Source organism: Lactuca virosa, chromosome 8, assembly GCF_052849685.1.
Source record: "Lactuca virosa cultivar CGN04683 chromosome 8, Lactuca_virosa_CGN04683_v6, whole genome shotgun sequence".
Lineage (NCBI taxonomy): Eukaryota > Viridiplantae > Streptophyta > Magnoliopsida > Asterales > Asteraceae > Lactuca > Lactuca virosa.
The window spans coordinates 218,389,560-218,411,985 of record NC_136433.1 but is presented as its reverse complement, the minus strand read 5'-3'; the positions used below and the strand labels follow the sequence as shown (position 1 = coordinate 218,411,985).

The 22,426-nt window shown below is 34.2% G+C and overlaps 1 protein-coding gene across 4 annotated transcripts; it reads right to left on the bottom strand.

Moving 5' to 3' along the window:
* Positions 1–868: 868 nt before the first annotated feature.
* On the bottom strand, positions 869–20,702 carry LOC145132560 (putative sodium/metabolite cotransporter BASS5, chloroplastic). Of its 4 annotated transcripts, none has more exons than XM_079067397.1 (9): positions 20,552–20,642; positions 20,413–20,460; positions 20,185–20,272; positions 19,136–19,262; positions 18,769–18,962; positions 18,413–18,665; positions 17,318–17,571; positions 16,972–17,054; positions 869–1,014 (listed from the first exon to the last, which is right to left on the bottom strand). In XM_079067397.1, the coding sequence occupies exons 4-9, from the start codon at positions 19,147–19,149 to the stop codon at positions 970–972; spliced, it is 843 nt and encodes a 280-aa protein (XP_078923523.1). In that variant the 5' UTR covers positions 19,150–19,262; positions 20,185–20,272; positions 20,413–20,460; positions 20,552–20,642; the 3' UTR covers positions 869–969. The 4 variants fall into 4 exon arrangements, with proteins under 4 accessions (XP_078923523.1, XP_078923524.1, XP_078923525.1 ...); XM_079067398.1 differs by lacking the exon at positions 869–1,014 and adding an exon at positions 14,659–14,715; XM_079067399.1 differs by lacking the exon at positions 869–1,014 and having other exon boundaries at positions 16,410–17,054; positions 18,769–18,965; positions 19,138–19,262; positions 20,185–20,285; positions 20,552–20,702.
* Positions 20,703–22,426: the final 1,724 nt, after the last annotated feature.

Here is a 22,426-nt window from a genome sequence, read left to right as displayed (position 1 = left end):
GGGTAATGACGAAAAAAACATTATATTTTTTCAAAAAAAAAATTCCTTAACCATCAAATTTTAATAAGTTCCGAAACAGTAATCAATTTTTGGTAAAATGTTTCAGCAGAACCATTCTTACCAATTAGAATCGGTTTTAATTACTATATTTTTTTCAAAAGTGCAGTTTAACACCAATTTATGGTGGTTTTTTTAACACAAAATGAAAATTAATAGTTTTTTTAAGCACAAATGCATGTCATAATGGTCGTGATAGAATTTTATAAAAAAACAAGTGATTTTTTTACCAAAAATAAAAATTGGGTGATTAAACCGGAAAGGATGACAAAATATAGTGGTTTTCTCGTCATTATCTCTTATTTAAATGATCAAAATATATATAATATATGAGGATCAAGATCAAGTCTTATGTGATCAAGACTCCAAGATACATCAAGACTCAAGAATACCAAGTGATCAGGACACGTCCTCTTGCTAATATGATAATGTATGTCTTTACCTCAAAAATTATATTAAGAGTATCAAAGTGACTACTTAAAGATTAAGAAATGTTATCACAGTGCTCCAAAGAAGACATTAGTCTAATCTTTGATTCGTATCTGTCAATGAAATTTTGATCTTGTCATTTAAATACAAATAAGACAAATGCATGCCATAGTGGTCGCGATAGAAATTTTATCAAAAAAAGAGTGGTGTTTTTAGTACAAATGAAAATTAGATGGTTAAACCGGAAAATTGACAAAATATAATGGCTTTTTCATCATTATCCCTTACTTCAATGATTAAAATGTATATAATATACGAGTGATCAAGAGCAAGTCTTATGTGATCAAGACTCCAAGATACATCAAGACTCAAGAATACCAAGTGATCAGGACACATCCTCTTGCTAAATTGATAATGCATGCCTTTACGTCAAAAATTATATTAAAGAGTATCAAAGTGACTGCTTGAAGACTAAAGAATGTTTTAACATTGCTCCAAAGAAGACATCAGTCTAATCTTGATTCGTATCTGTCAATGAAAATTTTGATCTCGTCATTTAAGTCTAGATAACTCTAAAGTGTGTTTTTTTTATAAAAAGGTATTCATAAAATAATAAGTATTTTATAAAATATGAAAGAAAGAAAATGGAAGGTTTTAAAATTCAAACATAGAATAAATGGACAACCTTATCTAACTCAATTCATCACAAACTCGACCACCACTAGACCTTAAATCCACAGAAGACGATTCGAACTTCGTCTTTCGGGTTTAGAACCCAAACTTCTAAATTGTACAAAAATATCATTTTGTCATTAGAGTTATCAATCAAGATTTACTTCATCTCCTTAGTGATTCTCTTGTTGTCATTTGAGAGACTTGGACATAAACAAAAATTGAGTGTTTGCAAGCGTTAAAGAATCTTCGAAACAAACCTCATAAATGTTGGTGATTAGTATAATGGAATTTTACATATTACCATTGAAGTTCAATTCTTGCTTTTAGACAACTTATGAGGTGCAGAATGTATGCTTATATAAAACGACTTTGATATCGGTTTGAAAAAAATTAGAGGTTGAAGGGGGATTGCGCCCCTTTACGCGGTCTTAGTGTAACATACAAGTTCTGTTATCGTGTTATGTAATTATTAAAAGTGAATAATATTATGAAATATTATATGATATTGAGCGTTGAGTTCTAACAAGATAGTTTTTACTAGAAATGAAGTAAAACTATGTTTAGAATCACTCAGAAGGTATTAGAAGTCTTATGAGATTCCAATCAAAAGGGCAAATATGAAATTTAACGAAAATATAAAATTTGAAAATAAGTAAAATTTTATTATTGAAAGTTGTAAAGAATCTCGTTAGAAACATTTAGGCGAAAACCTCATCGAAATCCGAGTTATAATGAAGAAGTTATGTCCCCTTAAAGTTTCGCGACAGAATCAACACAACACTATTTAGCGTCAAAAGTGAGTTTTCGATAAACTACTTTTTAGCCTTAGTGATCTAAATGAAAGTCGTAGTACTCGTTAAACAGAGAATTTTCATAAAAAAAACTTCCAAATCTGACTTCGTATGAGGAAATTATGATTTTTCTAAGTTTCGGAATAGCAGTAGACAGCTAAAAGCTCGAAATAAAGATCGAGCGATATTTAGCCGAAACAACCTAAACGAGAATCGAAGGTCTCTTCAATAGTAGTATAACGGTAAAAAGACTGACGAAAACGGACGTCGGATGAAGAAGTTATGAATTTTTAACGGATTTTCCTGTCCCGGTCTGTTAAAAATAATAATATTAAAAATAAAGTCAAAATTAGCCGACGAAGTCTAAACGAAAGTTGTAGAATAAATTCTCGTCTGCGCGTGCATATAAAGAACGTCAAAAACGGAGCTCGTATGCGAAAGTTATGGATTTTAGAAGTTCGGGGCATAATTTCCGAGAAATCTCGCATGGATAAGGTCCGGAATAGGCCACGTCATCGGATCCTTGTGAGCATGCACCGTGTCTGTAGTGACATAAGAACATGGTTTGGCATTCGGAATTAAAGTTTGCACAATGAACATGGTGATTTGAGTGTTCAAGAGATGTATTGAATATGTATGGTGTTACAAAAAGGGACATAGATCTACATCTAAATAAATAACACACACTTACACACTCACTTTTTACATCTCTCAAGCACACCTCTACAAGTGGTATGAACCCACTATTTATAGAGGTGTTTACATGTCTCTCTCTCACTCTCACTAACACATGGGTCTAAAGGCTAATGCACTACATGGAAGTGGGTCTACAAGAGTCAAACCATTACAAAGCCATACATGAAGAACTTTGCACCCCAACATTCTCCCCCTCAAAGTTAGGAATGGATGACCCACTTCAAATCTTCCAAAATCGAGCAACTACGCGGTTCGAGCCTCAAAGGTGACACGTGTCAAAACGAACTTCAATCTTCAATTCTTCCATGATTCTTCAGTTTGGGCTCTAGGATGTGAAACCATACAAACCGAGCAGCAACGAATGATTAACTCCAAATAATCACCCAAAAGTTGCGCATAAAAACACATCCCAAAAATCTTCAATAAAACCAAACCCATTTCGAATACATCATTTTCGAACATCCAATTGCATCATTTCGTAGACTTCAAAAATCAAGGTCACTTCGGTCTTCAAATCCGCGTAATATGAAAAATTCAAGTTCGAATTTCCATATAAACCTTCTCCCCCTTTTTATAATCGAAACTTGATTATAAAACTTTCAAGGAAAGAGAACGTGCTCTATTTGAAATTTTTCGTGTCAAAACTCCCCCTTAACATGTAGCATAAACTTTGTGCTTCAATCCGGAAAATCCAAAAAATATTGAATTTTTAGCTTCGTTCACGGATCGCCTTTGACAAAATTTCTCAAAAATGGGTAGAAATTGTCAATTTCAAAATTCTGCAGTGACCCGGTGAGCCCCAAAACAGCAAAATATGCAAAACTCTCCCCCTTTTCCAAAGTTGGGTAAAAAGCGTCAATTTGCACAAACTGCAGGGGCTTGAAATGCATTTTCTTCAATTTTCAGCAAAAACAGTCCTTTTTCGAATTTGGGTATGAACTGCCAAACATTCGAACCCTCAGGGACTATTTTCGAAAATTCTGCCATTATGCACCAAACATACGAAGAGTTGTCCCAAAAATTCGAAATTTCAGAAAATTTTCGAATTTGGGTGAAAAGTGTCAAATATTTGAAACTTCAATTAATTGTTGAGTTTGCCAAATATTCGAAAGTTTAGGGGTGATTTTCGAAAATTTTCCATTTTTGATAAAAATATTCGAAATTTCAGAAGCCTTGCTTCGTACGAAATTATCAGGTGACAAACATGCGAATCTTCAAGGACCATTTTCGAAAATATTTCTTTCTTTTTCCTCAACTCACACGAAATCACAATCCAAACATACGAAAATTTTCCTTCTCTCTCCTCTTCGTATGAAAATCATCTTCCCCAAAATTTTCTCTCCTCTTCATACGAAAATTTACCCAAACACACGAATTTGAAGCATTCGAAGTCTATCCAATGAACAGTAACCTCTGAATACCTCTAAATCGACTTTTCGTTCTTACAGTTCATCGTTTTTCGTTCGTTTTTCACATACCCTTCGTTCATTCACTCTTCCCTTTTAGTCAGCAATCCAAAACACCAACTCCAAAATACCTAGATCGTCGACTCTTGACAATGATCCCCATCTCTTTGACCATCAAACCACGATCCCAGACCCAAACTTTCAAAATTCCCAGTTCATGTTTATCCCCAAACGAACGAAATTGACGATTCGTTCCCAACACAAAATCGATTTCGTTTGATTCCCAAATCACAGATCTTCGAATCTACATCATCAACATCGACTCGATCATCATACAATCCAAACCATTCGAAATCAACAGTCGACTCCAATTTTAATAATAAAAATCGATATCAACTTTTCATTCAAGAACCCAAAACCAAAACTCATCTGTTCGTTCATTACTTCAATCGACATCAAATTAACCAGCACAAATCAAGCTTGCGAACTCACAGAATGAACCGAATCAACTAACTAAACTCAATTTCAACATTAGTTCGAACTGTTCATCATCGTTGTTCAAATCAAACTTTTTCACAGACTTTTTAGAGTCAACAAACCATAAACACGAAATTGACGATTCTAAGGTCCAATTTCAGATCAAAAGATGTTCCATTAGCTGTTCTTCATCAAATCCATGTTATTCTTGACCATATTCATCCAAATCAAAATAACAATTTCCGATTTCTTCATATTAACTTGATCATAATCAATTTTGTGACCGAACACAACACATAGAATTGATTCACAAGTCGAGTTCGACTATTAGATGTCAACGATTCAAAGAAATCGATAGAACTAAAACGAAAAAAGTTCAATTATAAACTGACGCTCAGATGAAGAAACGATGAAGAACAAATCAAATGGTACAACCAGATAAAGCTGTTGTACAAGTCAATCTTACGAACAATGCTTTTAGAGAATCACAAGATTTTTGGATTTAATCAAATACATCGAATCTTAAAAAGAAATGAGTAGGCTTCCGATGATTGATTAGTGAACATTAGAAATTTGATATGGGCTCAAACAGTACCGAGAAGATGAATTGGACTGAACATGTTAATTGGAATTGATGAACAGTAATATATTTCACCAGATTTTGGGCTTACGAATCTGATAACATCAATATTGAATTAAAATGATTTTGATTTTTGGTTTTGGTTTGATCTATGAAAAAAAAATTAAATTGGATCTACAATTGGGCTTGAAACAAATTCGATCCAACCGAGACAAAACGATCAAACAATCAAGAACGCAACGCACGATTCAAATATTACGAGAGATCATAGAGAGAGACTCACCAAAAATGCTTCAAATTGTGACAAAATTTGCCAAACCGAGAATCGTTCTTCAAAAATCACCTTGATCTTGAAGACCCGCTCTGATACCAATTGTAGTGACATAAGAACATGGTTTGGCATGCGGAATTAAAGTTTGCACAATGAACATGGTGATTTGGGTGTTCAAGAGATGTATTGAATATGTATGGTGTTACAAAAAGGGACATAGATCTACATCTAAATAAATAACACACACTTACACACTCACTTTTTACATCTCTCAAGCACACCTCTACAAGTGGTATGAACCCACTATTTATAGAGGTGTTTACATGTCTCTCTCTCACTCTCACTAACACATGGGTCTAAAGGCTAATGCACCACATGGAAGTAGGTCTACAAGAGTCAAACCATTACAAAGTCATACATGAAGAACTTTGCACCCCAACAGTGTCCAACCCGCGTGTCGCAACCCTCGCGTCCGAAGGCTCCGGTTCCGACGCGTGTCGATGACTCTTTGCATCCGAAGCCAGCTGCCTGGCCCGCGGACTGCCACCTGTCCTTCGTTGCTGCTGCCGCGTGTCTCCCTCTCAGCCGCAGATCTTCGGACTCGCACCCTATAAAAGGGGGGGGGGGTCTGCGAGATCTCCCAGGTAAGTTTGGATTTTTGCCACATTTTCACCCCTTAAACAATATTTTTACTATTTTGACTTCCCCCGAAGCCCCGAAATCATACCAAACACTTGAAATACGTTCCGAAGTGCCCGAAGAGACCGAGAAATTTATCTTTTCGGTTTGAAGCTCAACCTTCGCAAAGCCCGGTTTTCAATAAAGCTCCCGGTTTTCAACGAAGAAAGTTATTTATTATAACGAAGTGCTGCTCAAATTACTATTTTAACCCCCGGTTATTTCACGGTGAGTTCAATATATAGGAACAATTGTATGTTATGTGTTATATGTGCAAGGTGCTTTCCTGTGATATTCTGGTATTGACTTTGAGTCTTTGGCCATGTAGAGCATGTCTCGTATTAGTAATATACCTTTGATCATGTAGAGCATGTCTTGTATAATTTTTGGTATTGGCTTTGTTCCTTTGACCATGTAAAGCATGACTCGTATAACTTTTGATATTGGTAATGGGATAGGTAGGGCTGAAAGCCTGTATATGCTAGCAAAATGATATTCAGAAATAGTATATTTTCTGTGCCACTTGGGCTGAACTTTATTGATGTATATCAAGTATTGAAATTGTTAAGTCTCATTGACTGTATATCTTTGAATCAAGTCATTGATTGTTATGGAAAGCTTGTCACATGATTTCACATATGTCTTTGTTGTTCCTCTTTGCTTCTGTCATATTGATGTATATATATGACATAACCTTATATTGTATTTATTATTGAACTCACTAAGCGTCATCGCTTACCTCTCAATATTTTAATAAATTGCAGGCAATAAACATCCAGTATAGCCATATACTGTTGGAAGAATTAGAATAGTTTATATTATTACTTTTGTATTTAAGCTTTAGTATGTATAAAACTATAGTATCCTGAGTAGTTATGTAATATATAACACTTTGTAATAGTCGGTTTGTAATCACATTATCAATGTAAAATATTATTTATAAAAATGCATGTAGCATGATTTGGAGTAATGATGTGTAGAATTTATGAAAGGGGTTCTTTCAATCATGGTATCAGAGCAATAGTTTAAGTGAACTAAATCTCATGGACTGGTATTTAGACTTAAACTGTTGGAAGTTCAATATATGAACGGATTCATAGTAAGTATATGGATATAAACCATAGGAAATACTTAAGTGGGAAATGGGGTAGTGATAAACCCTAGTATTCTAAGATATTAAGTTACTTCAAAATTTTCAGAGAATTAGTTTAAGTGAACTAGGAATTTTGAGAATTTCTAGACTTAAACATGGATTGTTAAGTGATGATTATACAATATGTATCAGGTATTCTTAGGTTGAATACCTAATAGACTCAAGCACTAGGATATTAAGAAGAGATATGTCTTATATTCTAATATGTGCTAAATGATAAATAAATATAGCATGTTTTAGGTTGCTTACCTATATTGCTATTACTTGAGAAAGTTTAAGGTCTGTTGCCGACCTTGGTTTAGAAAAGAAAATTTTATGTTCAGAATTCTAAGAATTTCCGTATTAGAATTTACATGAAACTTTTCGAAGTGATAAAGAGACTTATGATAGTTGACATCGATAAGTTTATAGATAAACGATCGAGGGATATCGTAAAATAATATTTATGAAGTGTTATCGTAAATAGTGTATTAATACCTATAGAATGGTATTATATATTTAAAGTATGTTTGATGATATAATAACATCTTTAGAAGAATGATGTGCGTTTGAAACACATTTAGGCGAGATAAATGTGTTGGTGTAATCCATGAAGTTGTTCCACCGCTATCCAGATTGAAACAGTGTTTATAGAGTCGGAAGAACCGAAGATGGTGATCAATACTTCGACGGTATCGCAATTGATGTTGTGCAAGATTTAGAAGAATTAAATGAAGATCAAAGGAAAGGCTAATGAAGTTTTCAGACTCAATAGGACAAGACTTTGTCTAAACATTGTGATGTAGCATGCAGTTCAAATAGTATGATGAAAGCTGATATGTAACCCTACATAGGATGCTCAGACTTAGTATCTAATAATACTGAGTGACGACTGACTTATATCATATCCTTATGGAAGTTTCATAGTGTGTTAAGCCAAGTTTAATATACAAGATTAGGATGGTGAATTGAGTCACTTAGTGGTAAAAGGCTAAGTAACTTACATGTCTAAGTAAAATAGAATGCCTAAATTAAATAAGTAATACACCCATAGTATTGTATGAGAATAGATGTTGTACTTAGGAATGACAGAGAACCAAGTTGAAGCTAGTAGAATATGTTGAGATGCAGCTAAAATGTGGACTTCCTAGGATAGACTCCTATGAAGTAGACTTAAAAGATACACCCATGAGAAGAAGACTTACTCAGATACAGGAATGACGATGTCATGGAAGGATAATGAAATGAACAAATGTACATGGTGACTTGCATGAGTTAGAAGATGATGCAGGTAGTTGGAAACCGTTTGTTTTCACACTACTAGAGTAAATTTTGGTGTAGTATGTCTTGGAAAGTAGACACTACCCGAGAAAGAATTTATATGAAGAATTGGAAATAAAATTTCTATCAACCTATGAAAAAGTAGTAGAATTTTCTAGATCGAGCATATGCATGAGAAGAATTCTAGAAGACGATTCTAGGAAATCCAAGATGTGTTTGATAGAAATGCGAAAATCACTAGTTGAGTTTAGGAGAAATTGTTGTATGTACTTGTTTGAACACATTCATGTGTGATAAGTTGCTTTGTGAATTGGTATGATAACTTGGGAACTGCGAGACAATACTTGGGACGAGTATGAGTAGGTGTGAATGGTAGTAAAGGCCTATACTACCGGAAGCACAGGACTCACACTTGGATCAGGGAAAATCACAAGGTTACCAAGGAGCTAGTAATTGATTCCATTTTATTCATGTATGTCGTTACCATCGTTTCGATAATGACTCAGAAGATGATTGTTTTTCCGACCCTAGTGGTCATATCAAACCGAGTCCGAAAATACGAATATGCTACATGGTTCAGAAAGCCAAGATCAATGTAACATCCGACTTAATCTAGGAGATTGAAATGAAAGATAATTGAAGCGATCAATAGAAGTATCGAGATCGCCGATATAATAAAGAATTTTGTAGCAAGAAGTGTTACATGCTAGAATGTGATTAGATTACATTAGAACATGAAGGAAGGTTAGTTACATAATAGTATTTGACTATTAGAGACGAGAGTTAGGTTCGTTGTTTATCTTTTGCGTTATGCAATTAAAGGTCATTAGAATATGACCATTCGAGTTGTTGTTATAAAAGTAAAGACCTTATCTTGGGTTTAGTCTATAAACCAAGAAGGAGCAGAAGTCTGCAATGAGAATTGAGTTATGAATTTCAAAGATTTGGATCGAAGGCTCAATAGAGAATGAAGAGCGGGTGCAGGTTTGAGCACCGCTATTAACTAAGAAGTTTGACAATAGTTTAGTAAACCAAAAGTTAAGGATAGTATATTTTAGATTACCACAGAGGAAGCACGTTAGGACCCGAATGTTATGACTAGTACATTTCTCGTCAACCCTAGACCTGCTCACATCAGATTTGATTCTGTTGTCTCATATTCTTTTGTGTCTTGAGAATTTGCGTATTCTTTTCGAATTACTTGTTACGCATTCGTCCAATCATTTCATATAGATACCATAAGAAATATATCATTACTTGCTGATAAAGTCTATAGAGATTGTGTCATAGGATCTGAAGGTTATAATCTTCTTGCTAACTTAATTCCTATCTCCTTGCTTAACTTTGATATTATTCACGGCATGGATTGGTTGTCAAAGAACCACGTCGAACTCTTGTGTTACGAAGAGTTGGTATGCATCCCTATCGAAGGGAAGATTCTAATTATGTCTACAGTGAAAATAATAATTTCTTTCTTAAAAACTCGTAAATTTATATCAAAGGGATATTCTACTTATCCGGCTTATACAGTTGATATCTCAAAAGAGGGGAAGAAAAATGTAATTGATGTTTCCATTATTAATGAATATCCTGATGTTTTCCCCGACGAATTTCCTGGTCTACCCCCGGATAGGCAAGTAGAATTCCGAATTGACCTTATACCTAATGCTGCTCCAATTTCCAAGACTGCTATATAGAATGATAGCATTTGGGTAATTGTCGACCGACTGACTAAAAGTGCACATTTCTTGCCATGCATGAAACAGCTCCAATGGAGAAATACGCGCCAGTATACTTCGATGAAATTGTCACGAGACATGGTGTGCCAATAAAGATCATTTCCGATCATGATACTCGCATCACATCTCATTTCTGGGCGAGTATGCAGCGTGAATTGGGATCTCGTATTGCTCTCAGCACAACTTATCATCCCTAGACAGATGTTCGAACGGAGAGAACAATCCAAACAGAAGAAGATATGCTTTGTGCATGTATCTTGGAATTTGGTGGTAACTGGGACAAGTACTTGTCGCTTGTCGAATTTTCATATAATAACAGTTACCACACTTCAATCAAAATGCCGCCATATGAAGCAGTATATGGGCGCAAATATCGAACACCATTATGTTAGCATGATGTAGGACATAAAATCTTTGGAGGCCCTGAATTGATTCAAGATACCACTGATATGATTCAATTGGTACGAGAAAGAATGAAAGCGCCCAGGATCAACAAAAGTCCTATGCAGAAAAGATGAGACGACCCATAGAATTTCAGGTGAGTGATTTCGTGATACTGAAGGTATCCGCATGGAAAGGCATTATGCGATTTGGGGAGAAAGGAAAATTAAGTCCTAGATTTGTTGGACTTTTCAAAAACATCCAGAGAATTGGTAAATAAGCATACCGCTTGGAGTTGCCTGAAGATTTGGCAGGTATTCATAATATGTTTCATGGGAGTTATCCGCGTAAATGTTTGAGCATTTATGATGAAACGGTTCCGTTATCCGAGGTGAAACTGGATAATAAATTCAGATATGTAGAAGAGTCCGAAGAGATCATAAACGAAAGAATGGTTGATCTACATAATAAAGAAGTGGAGTTGGTGCTTGTCAAATGGAAACACCATCGAGGCCCAAATTATACTTGGAAAAAAAATAAGAATGAGATAAGAGTGAAATATCTCCATTTGTTCTAATCGTTGTAATTTTGGGGACGAAATCCTCAAAAGGAGGATGTATTTGTAACATACACATTCTGTTATCGTGTTATGTAATTACTAAAAGTGAATAATATTATGAAATATTATATAATATTGAGCGTTGAGTTCTAACAAGATATTTTTTTACTAGAAATGAAGTAAAACTATGTTTAGAATCACTCATAAGGTATTAGAAGTCTTATGAGATTCCAATCAAAATGGCAAATATGAAATTTAACGAAAATATAAAATTTGAAAATAAGTAAAATTTTATTATTGAAAGTTGTAAAGAATCTCGTTAGAAACATTTAGACGAAAACTTCATCGAAATCCGAGTTATAAGGAAGAAGTTATGACCCCTTAAAGTTTCGCGACAGAACCAGCACAACACTATTTAGCGTCAAAAGTGAGTTTTCGATAAACTACTTTTTAGCCTTAGTGATCTAAATGAAAGTCGTAGTACTCGTTAAACCGAGAATTTTCATAAAATGAACTTCCAAATCTGACTTCGTATGAGGAAATAATGATTTTTCTAAGTTTCGGAATAGTAGTAGACAACTAAAAACTCGAAATAAAGATCGAGCGATATTTAGCCGAAACAACCTAAACGAGAATCGAAGGTCTTGTCAATAGTAGTACAACGGTAAAAAGACTGACGAAAACGGACGTCGGATGAAGAAGTTATGAATTTTTAACGGATTTTCCTGTCCCGGTCTGTTAAAAATAATAATATTAAAAATAAAGTCAAAATTAGCCGACGAAGTCTAAACGAAAGTTGTAGAATATATTCTCGCCTACGCATGCATATAAAGAACGTAAAAAACGGAGCTCGTATGCGAAAGTTATGAATTTTAGAAGTTCGGGACACAATTTCCGAGAAATCTCGCATGGATAAGGTCCGGAATAGGCCACGTCATCGGATCCTCGCGGGCATGCCTAGTGTCCGACCCGCATGTCGCAACCCTCGCGTCCAAAGGCTCCGGTTCCGACGCATGTCGATGACTCCTCGCATCCGAAGCCAGCTGCCTCGCCCGCGGACTGCCACCTGCCTTTCGCTGATGCTGCTGCGTGTCTCCCTCTCAGCCGCAGATCTTCGGACTCGCACCCTATAAAAGGGGGGGCTGCGAGATCTCCCGGGTAAGTTTGGATTTTTGCCACATTTTCACCCCTTAAACAATATTTTTACTATTTCGACTTCCCCCAAAGCCCCGGAATCATACCAAACACCTAAAATACGTTCCGAAGTGCCCGAAGAGCCCGAGAAACTTATCTTTTCGGTTTAAAGCTCAACCTTCGCAAAGCCCGGTTTTCAATAAAGCTCCCGGTTTTCAACGAAGAAAGTTATTTATTATAACGAAGTGCTGCTCAAATTACTATTTTAACCCCCGGTTATTTCACGGTGAGTTCAATATATATGAACAATTGTATGTTATGTGTTATATGTGCAATGTGCTTTCCTGTGATATTCTGGTATTGACTTTGAGTATTTGGTCATGTAGAGCATGTCTCGTATTAGTAATATACCTTTGATCATGTAGAGCATGTCTTGTATAATTTTTGGTATTGGCTTTGTGCCTTTGACCATGTAAAGCATGACTCGTATAACTTTTGATATTGGTAATGGGCTAGGTAGGGCTAAAAGCCTGTATATGCTAGCAAAATGATATTTAGAAATAGTATATTTTCTATTCCACTTGGGCTGAACTTTATTGATGTATATCAAGTATTGAAATTGTTAAGTCTCATTGACTGTATATCTTTGAATCAAGTCATTGATTGTTATGGAAAGCTTGTCACATGATTTCACATATGCATTTGTTGTTCCTCTTTGCTTCTGTCATATTGATGTATATATATGACATAACGTTATATTGTATCTATTATTGAACCCACTAAGCGTTATCGCTTACCTCTCAATATTTTAATAAATTTCAGGCAATAAACACCCAGTATAGCCATATACTGTTGGAAGAATTAGAATAGTTTATACTACTACTTTTGTATTTAAGTTTTAGTATGTATAAAACTATAGTATCCTGAGTAGTTATGTAATATATAACACTTTGTAATAGTCGGTTTGTAATCACATTATCAATGTAAAATATTATTTATAAAAATGCATATAGCATGTTTTGGAGTAATGATGTGTAGAATTTATGAAAGGGGTTCTTTCACTTAGGGGCAATGTAATCTCTTATTTATGAGATAAAATCAACATTTAATGTTCATTGATGTCATTTTTGGTAACCAAAAGAATTCAAATTCAATAAAACCCTAGTTCCTGGTCTCATATCGATGCCTTGATACAAGACTTTTCCTTGAAAGATTATCCCCATAATTTTGTGTAACCTATGCATAGGGTCGAAATGTCATATTCAAAAAGTGATCAAACAATCCTTCAAGCAGATCCAAAGCAATTCATCGATTTCAAAAACCTTCTTCTCATCCCAAACCATAATAATAAAATCATCTCTCTATTCGCTTATGATACCAACTACTTTGAAAGTGCAAGTGTTATATTATTGTTATTAGATATTAATCGTGTGACATTGTGTAGACACAGTTTGAGTCCTACCTTTTATGGGTTCTTTATAGTGGATCGAAGTTGAAAAATGAACTCACAAGATAGAACTGAACTGAACGTGGTGGATCAACCTCTCGGAGTGGTGTGCGAACCAATTTGTAATCTTATATGGTTATTTTTGTATTGTAAGTTGTATAACATGCCTATAGGCACTCCTAGACTTGTATTAACCGAGGGTAATGTAACATCCTCCAATGACATGTACAATAATATTGTCCGCTTTGAGCCATCTGACGAAAACTTTTAAAGGGGGTTCACCCATACGAAAATTGCTCATGCATGGACAGGCTTAACTATAGAGTTCTTATGAGATCTGTTGCCCCCATAGTTTAAAACGCATTATGACAGTGAAGGTATTTAAATCCTTATAAGGAATGTTTGGATTTCCTTTCCAACCAATGTAGGATCAGGTACATGTAGCCACCCACATTCACTCCCTTTACAGGGTTCAATGTCCCAGTCGAACACATCAACACATGTCCTAGATCATATAGCATTTATAATTCCCCTAAAGACGTGTGTACCATAATATTATCCTCTTTGGTCCATCCGACACGAAAACTTCCTAGTAGGTCACCCACCTTGAAATTGCTCTCTCTTGGGAACGCTTAACTGTAGAGTTCTCAAGGGATCTATTGTCCTCACACCTTTAAAATGCATTGTGACGGGGAAGGCATCCACACCTGTTATAAGGAATTGTTATTTCTCTTTCAAAAATGATGTAGGATCAGGTGCAAGTAGCCACCCAACCAAGGTGTGTGGCTACTTGCACCTGATCTCACATCGACCGAGAAGGAAAACTAAAAATTCATTGTAAGGATGTGGATACCTTACCCGACACATTATTTTTTATAGTCATAAGGACATCTGGTCTCATAAGAATGTTGTGGTTAAGTGTGCCCATGCGAGAGGAATTTTAGGATGGGTGGCCACCTAAGAAGCTTCCATGTCGAGTGACCTAAAGCAGATAATATTATGGTATGTGTCATTAGGGGATGTTACAAATGGTATCAAAGCTAGGGCACGGATTGATGTCTTTGGTGGGGACGTTGAACCATGTAAAGGGGGGGGGGGGGGATGTGGATGGCTGCTTGCACGTGATGCTACATAGACTGGGAATGAGAATTAAACATTTTTTTATAAGAGGTGTGGATGGTCCAAAAATATTGTGATACATACATTTAAGAGATGTTACAGTTAACTAATATACCACATTGATAAATAAGATGAAATAAATATGTTTGAATGGCAAGTAAGAAAATTGTTCCAGATTTAGAGGCGAAAGGATTGTTGAAATAAGAAATATGTGTAAATTAAATAAGGCTACCTAATATATTAGAATGATAAATAAAAAGTTTTTGTAAATTAATCAATGTGGGTTTGGGCCGACAATGAATAGTAATAGTAATAGTAATAATCCGGTTAAATGGGAAGTTGTGTTAGCTTCTAAGATAAATGTGGTTTTGGGATTCGATGTCTTCTTGCTTTCAATCACGCGTTAATACAAAAGTGGAGATTGAAATTTCTTTATGACTGTAACTCTATGGATCAAATTTATTAATTCTTTGCAGTTTGGGCCAAATGGTGAAGAATTAAATATGCAGAGGATGTGATCTAAGATTTTCGACTTTTTAATCTTTTACATGATAGATGTGATATTTCCCATTCTCATCTCAGGAAGAGAGTTGTTGGTGGCTTCATGACTTTATATTTGAATGACAATGGATTGGTCATTGGTGTTGTTCCTTTAAAGAATAGATTTCTTTGATCGTATCTTCTTGAAAGAAAGAATAATTGTTAGTTGAAAGATCATTGGTCAAGTGATGACCAAGTGATTGTTGGAAGTGGTATTCGGTGTTATGTTCTTTATGTTCGAAGATCATTCATTGTCTTCTTGTTGTGAGGTGGCGGCATAAGGGGGTGTTTGGGATTCCTTTTCAAAGGGAAAAGTCCTTTTTGTAAAAGGATTTTTTGTAAAAGATCTTTTTCCAAAATATGTTGTTTTAAAAATGTTTGAGATTTCTTTTTGCTTTTCTAACCTCAAAAGTTCAAAAAGACAAAAAGTCACGGATGTGTGACTTTTGCAAATGCTAGTTTTTGTGTTTTGGTAAAAGTTGGTTTTAAAAGTACTTTTCCATTTGCCAAACAACTTTTGGACTTTTCTAACTTTTTGAAAAAGTTAAAAGTCAAAAAGTTGATTTAAAAGGAAAAACAAACACCCCTAAGTGTTATCTCGGATTGGTTGTTAGATGGATTGTGAGTCATAATATGTTATGACCACCATGTCCTTTTGTAATTCCTATACATTTTTTTTCAAACTTTTTGCTAATTTTATATATTTAGTCCTTCAAAAAAAAAGTAAAGCTTTGAATTGAATTCCACGAGTTTTAGGAAGGATTGTTGAAGGGGATTTCGGAATTAAGCATCATACATTTTTAGGGCATTTTCAATGGATTGTGACATCATCATTCTATTCTCCATACAACTCTATAAATTTTTTCCCACAATGTATTAAACTTCACAACATTCGATCAACATATATTTAAAAATTAAAAATGTATTTTTTTTTTACTATTGAAAAGTTTAAAGACCATTAAACTTCATATCCATTGTACGTCAACATGACATCCTACAATGATAGAACTTAGTCTATTATTCATTGAATGTTAATTAGACATGTCACCTCATTCAACTTTTTCATTAAACCATGCATTGTGGATTAGTTAGTTAAACTCATAAGGATTACACATTCTTCTTCTTACCCCAAATCATCACAAGAGAGAACCCCATTAGTGACATAATTACAACTTTCACAAACATCAAGAAATGCTAAAAATTGTAACATAACCCAATTTTTAATTTATATTCTTTTGTGACACAAAAGAATATTTTATAACTTGATGAATTTAATTAAATTATAATTTTATCATGTAAAGGTAATTAGAAATTATTTTTTATTATAATCTTGCTTGGGCTTTAAGAAGCTTTTATTAACTTCAAAAACTTAGTTTGGTAAACAATAATTTTTATGATTAAAATTAAATAGTACATATAACAGTGTTAAAGCTATACCTTGTACTTTTCATTCCATTCTATAGGCCAACCAAACAAGATTATGGAAATTTAGCATTAAAATTTGTAAAATGATGTAAAAAATTAGCATTATAATTTGTGAAAAATTCGTTAAAATATATAAAACTAGAAATGAACTTACAGATATTGCTGGAGGCACTCCCACGAGTGGATCTTGAAAGAATTTATTTGCTAGTGCAAGAGCCAATAGACTACTTTGCATACCTATTTAAAACAAATTTTTTTTATTATTATTATTTCAAGAAGTACTTTTGTCCCATAAAAATTGCAATATTTATTCTGATTAGAGTTCTTTTTTGGTAAATGCATAAAGTTTACAACATTGTCACCAAAAAAGAAAAAGAGTGATATAGCTTTTCAAATGTTGTGTTTGATTCTCTATAGGGTGTCAAAAAGTAAACATTGCAAATTTTATAAGATACAAAAGATGATTAATATTTACTAGAAAGAAGAAATGTATAAATAACCTGTTTCGTAAGATAGTGTTCTTTGAAGTGGTTTGACATCTGGTGAATTATGGAAAGCAATGCCAGTAAATGTGTATCCAAGGACAAATGCTGATAAATGAAGTGCAGTAACAAGCAACAAAACTGATATCCCAAAAGCCGATAAAACAGAGTTTATGTTAATAGCAAGAGGAGCTCCAACACACAGTGATGTCACTACAACTGATAAAGGGGGCAAAAACGGTCGAATGGCACTAGAAATTTTTGGCAAAAACCTGTACATGTTAAAAAATATATATATAACATCCGTAAGAGATAAAAAACAAAATCAAGATAATTTTAAAGATTCCAGAAAGGACAATGGGAAAAAAAAATCCAGATAACTTTTAGTCCCATGAAAGGACATGACATCACCGGTTGTTCTGTGTTTGGTGTTAATTGGACTGAGACTGAAACTGACACTGATACGGAAGCCAATGGGAAAAAAAAAACTGCAATTTTTGTTCCACCCAACAAGGTAAAACAAGGAGGGACAAGGATCCGTTATCGATCTCGTATGTGAAAAAGACGTAAATACCCTTTCCATCCACATCATCAAAAACATCCCTAGAAAGCCTGTCCAGTCCCATCCAGTACGGCTGCGTTTGTTACATGGGGCTGGACTGGATGGGATTGGACAGGCTTTCTAGGGATGTTTTTGATGATGTGGATGAAAAGGGTATTTACGTCTTTTTCACATACGAGATATCGATAGCGGATCCTTGCCCCTCCTTGTTTTACCTTTTTGGGTGGAACAAAAATTACAGTTTTTATCCCATTGGCTTCAGTGTCAGTGTCAGTGTCAGTGTCAGTGTCAGTGTCAGTGTCAGTGTCAGTGTCTCAGTCTCAGTCTCAGTCTCAGTCTCAGTCTCAGTCTCAGTCTCAGTCTCAGTCTCAGTCTCAGTCTCAGTCTCAGTCTCAGTCTCAGTCCAATGCATACCAAACGCAGTACAATCTGTTCTGGTAACAAACAGGGTCTTAATACTGACTACCCATCAACTAAATTTGATAAATTAAAAAAAAAAATCATAAATTTAAACCCAAATATAACGGATTGATATGAATTTGTGTCCTTACCTGTTAAGAAGCAAACCTGCAGCAACAGGTGAAACTACAATCTGCAAAATGTTGGAAACCATTCCTTTGACATCAACAGGCAATCTTTTTCCAATGAGCAAAAGTGATAAAAGTGGGGTGACAAAAACAGCAGTTGCAGTAGATAATGAGGTCATAACAATGCTTAGTGGAGCCATCATGGGGTCCGTTAGAAAAGTAGCATAATTCGAAAGCTGGGCCCCACTAACACAAGAAGTTAGCATAATCCCAACACCTAAATGGTTCAAAATCAAAATTATTAAGATCACAAAAATGTGGGGTTTTTAATTTAGCCACAAAAATAAGAATAATAAAGAAAATGTGGGGTTTTAATTTACCTAAGGAAGTTGGAAGGCCAAAGATTGTCATGGCCATTGTGCCAAAAAGATAACCAAGAAATGGTTTTAGGACAAATTGACCAATATACCCAGCAAAGATAGCTGTTGGTCTGTTGAAAGCTTCAATAAAATCTTTTTCACTTGAATTAAGGCCGACTGCAAACATCAAGAAACCTAAAGCTGGAGCATAATACCTGAAATTTGTTATAAAAAAAACACTTTAAGAAAACTACAACCTTTTGGGTTTGTAGGGCTTTTTTCGATTATGAGGATGAGAAGGGTATTCATGTCTTTTCATAGTCAGTATGTCTTGTCATGTCATGTCATGTATTGAGTAACAAATGGAAAATTGGGAGTACTATTTAACCTGTAGTGAACCATGTGAAAGAAGGTGGATAGACAAGAGCCAATATTGTAGTAGCAAGAACTACTTGAGGCAATATAGAGTTGGCTTTCTTTAATACATCCACAAAAGATGTCTTGTGTTCAATTATCTGCTAATATATATTGATGTTAATGAAAATAGCATGAAAAATACATGTATTGAAGGTTTTTTTTTTTTGTGCATGAGTACAAAAGAAAAATGAAAATAGCATGAAAAATCATTTCAATTTTTTGTATATTGTTGGCGTACCAAAATATTACTACACATAGTGGCTTTTAGTTAAAAACATCAATCCCATGATTTTCTTATTCAATGTATACCTTGTTTTTAGGAATTGCATGACATTTTTCATTATTTAAAAGATCTAAAATTTTCTTTAGACCAACGCTGCATAGAAAACAATTTCATAAAGGTCAAATTGCACTTTCCAAATTCAAAATTGCAGTATCATGTTCTTGAGCTCTTTCTGTTTTAGAAGTTTTCATGGAGCATAAGCAAATATATATTATTGCAAATTTGATGGGACTTGAATAATAATAATTTGATTGTTTCAATAGAAAATAGCAAATAACAAGAACACATCATATCATGTTTTCTCACTATTTTTTTGCTTTATAGTTTTATGAGGTTGTAAATTATCAGAAGTTCATTGGTTAACATTTGATTAGCAACCATCCAATTAAGGCATGAGCTTTGTATGTGGCAATACATGTCTTAATGAACTATTGACCATTGACCCAATTTTATATGTTGAATACTCATAATTTGCAAGATAAATTACAAATATGATGATAACACGCTATGATTTGTTTTTATTGAGTTCTTTACTGTTGAAACAATCATTTTTTTTAAGGAAATCACTCATAGGAAGGTGTTTGGTGTTTGGATGTGATTTTGAAGAAGAAATAACTGGGAATGTCTTAGGTCATTGATTAGTTGTTTGGCTCACAAATTTACAGTGATATCTTCTATAAATTTATCTGAAATGTTACTTGAATTCAATCAAAGGCAAAAGGGGGTAAACTTAATACCTGAGGTGAAATTGGTGCATAAGTTGGAGGTTCATCCTGATCAATCCTATCAGGAAACTCTCCCGATACATGCCTATGAACTATTAATCTGGAACCCCAACCTAAATCTCATTAATAACAATCTTATGATCAAAATCTAATCGATATATGAAGTAGAACACGCAGAAACATAGGAATCGGAATGTAACCACGATTCAAGTAAAAAGCATAGTAAGAAGAAGAACGTACACAAAAACAGGGTGTGTGGAGAGATTGGGAACGCGATGCGACTGTTTTCTGCGAATTAACAAGTTCAAAATTATTCAGATATCAAATTCCACAAAAAGTAACTACAAAATTTCGATAAAACACCAAATCATTAGGTTACCTGAAGAAGATTTTCGCGGAACAGCGAAAGATAACTGATCATACCGTCGTCGTCGTTGTTGTTGTTGAAGCTGAGCGACACTACTCCTGAGAATCATCTGGAATCCTTGAGCCTAAAAATTTTTAGTTGGGTTTTCTTTCTTTGTCTAAAATAGTCAACTCCATCCGTGGGTTTATATACGGAGGAAAAGATTCAAAACCAAATTATGTAAAAATCTTTTAAAATATTTCTTAAAGCATGCAATCGGTTTTAATTAATAAAGACAAAATTACAAAAATGGTATAAAATTGGATTTTTTTTTATTGGTTTTGGTCTTGTAACATGAAAAGAGTACTATATCTCGTATATTTTTTTTTTAATTATTTTTATTAATTTTATTGTCTTTAGTTAAATAAAAATAAAAAGCGACCACCCCTCTCTCTATATATATGATTGTTGGTCATATGTTATGATCCGCATTTTGATTGTGTTTCCATACAACAACACATGAGATATCTTCATAGGGGAGTGAACATATCAGTTCATTGAACAATTCATATCCCTCGACATATTATTTCTCAAACTATTTCCATGCACTTTATAAATAGACATAAAGAATCTCATGAATCATTTAGTGTTATTCGTGTGAACCTCGTGCTTAGATTAGAGATAAATAAAGGAAGGCAAGAAGAGTTTGATGAACAATTGAAGATTATCTGTTTTGATAATCTATCTCCAAATTGAGGTACATTTCTAAACACTATATGGGTTGATTAATTGTTGATTTTATAGTGTTTTTATGCGATTGATGACTTTAGGATTAACTAAAAATTTAAATTGATAATGATTATGTTGTTTTCACTCTTATAATTGTTTTGAACATCAATTCCTAATTCCTAACATACTGGACCTTAAATCTAGCCTACTAGAAGAAAGCCCAAACTTGACCGTCCGAGTATAGAAATAGACTTTCAAGATGTACAAAAATCACATTCTGTCATTTTAGGTTTATTGTTCTCGCTTCTGGTGTTTCTCTTTATAGTGCATTTCATATTTTGGCATAAACGAAAAAGAGTGTTTTTGGGCCTTAGAAAAGAAAAAATATTTGAAATGTGTGGTTGTGTGGGTTGGTAGGTAGGTGGAAGGGTGTAGGGTGGGTGGGGTGGACGTCAGTGTCTGTGTGAGCTTGTTGGCAATGGTTTGGGCGTTAACGTGTGCATATGGTGTGGGTTTGGGTGTGCGGGTGGTGTAGGGCGTGTGGTTGGGTCTATAATGGGTTAAGGGTAGGTGAGGCCTGGTGTGTTATGGGTGTGGGTTTTAGGGTGAAGTGAGAGTTGGGTGTGTAGGTTGGGTGGGGATGGGTGTGGGAGAGATGATGATAATATCTTTGTGTTAGCCATAAAATGACAAATTATTTCGGAGATAGGGAACTTAATGAAATTTAAAAAAAATTAATTCCTGTAATTTTGTTAACTAAATGCAATTTTTACTGAAATACATTTCAATTTCTTCGAAGTATTATCATTGCAAAAGCACAACCAATATAAAATGCCCAATTTTCATAAATATGATTCTTTAAAGTTAGCAAAATTGTTTAAACTCACAAACGATAACACCTTCTACATGCCCCAAAATGTTACAAGAGAAAAACCCATTAGTCACATAATTACAACCTGCACAAACGTAACATAATCCATTTATAATTATAGAAACAAATCATATTTATAATTTCATGAACTTAATTAAACTATAATTTTATTATGTAATAGTAATTAATAGTAACTAGAAGATATATTTTATTATAATCTTGCTTGGGTTTTAATAAGCTTTTATTAAAGGATAAATTCTTAGTTTGGTAAATAACAAACTATATAATTAAAAATAAATAATACATAT

Coding starts and splice junctions, on each gene's coding strand:
- LOC145132560 (XM_079067399.1), bottom strand. CDS start 20,648: ATGATTCTCAGGAGTAGTGTCGCTCAGCTTCAACAACAACAACGACGA. Junction 20,286..20,412: donor TCCACACACCCTGTTTTTGT/GTACGTTCTTCT, acceptor AATGAGATTTAG/GTTGGGGTTCCAGATTAATA. Junction 18,666..18,768: donor TGGCCTTCCAACTTCCTTAG/GTAAATTAAAAC, acceptor TGAACCATTTAG/GTGTTGGGATTATGCTAACT.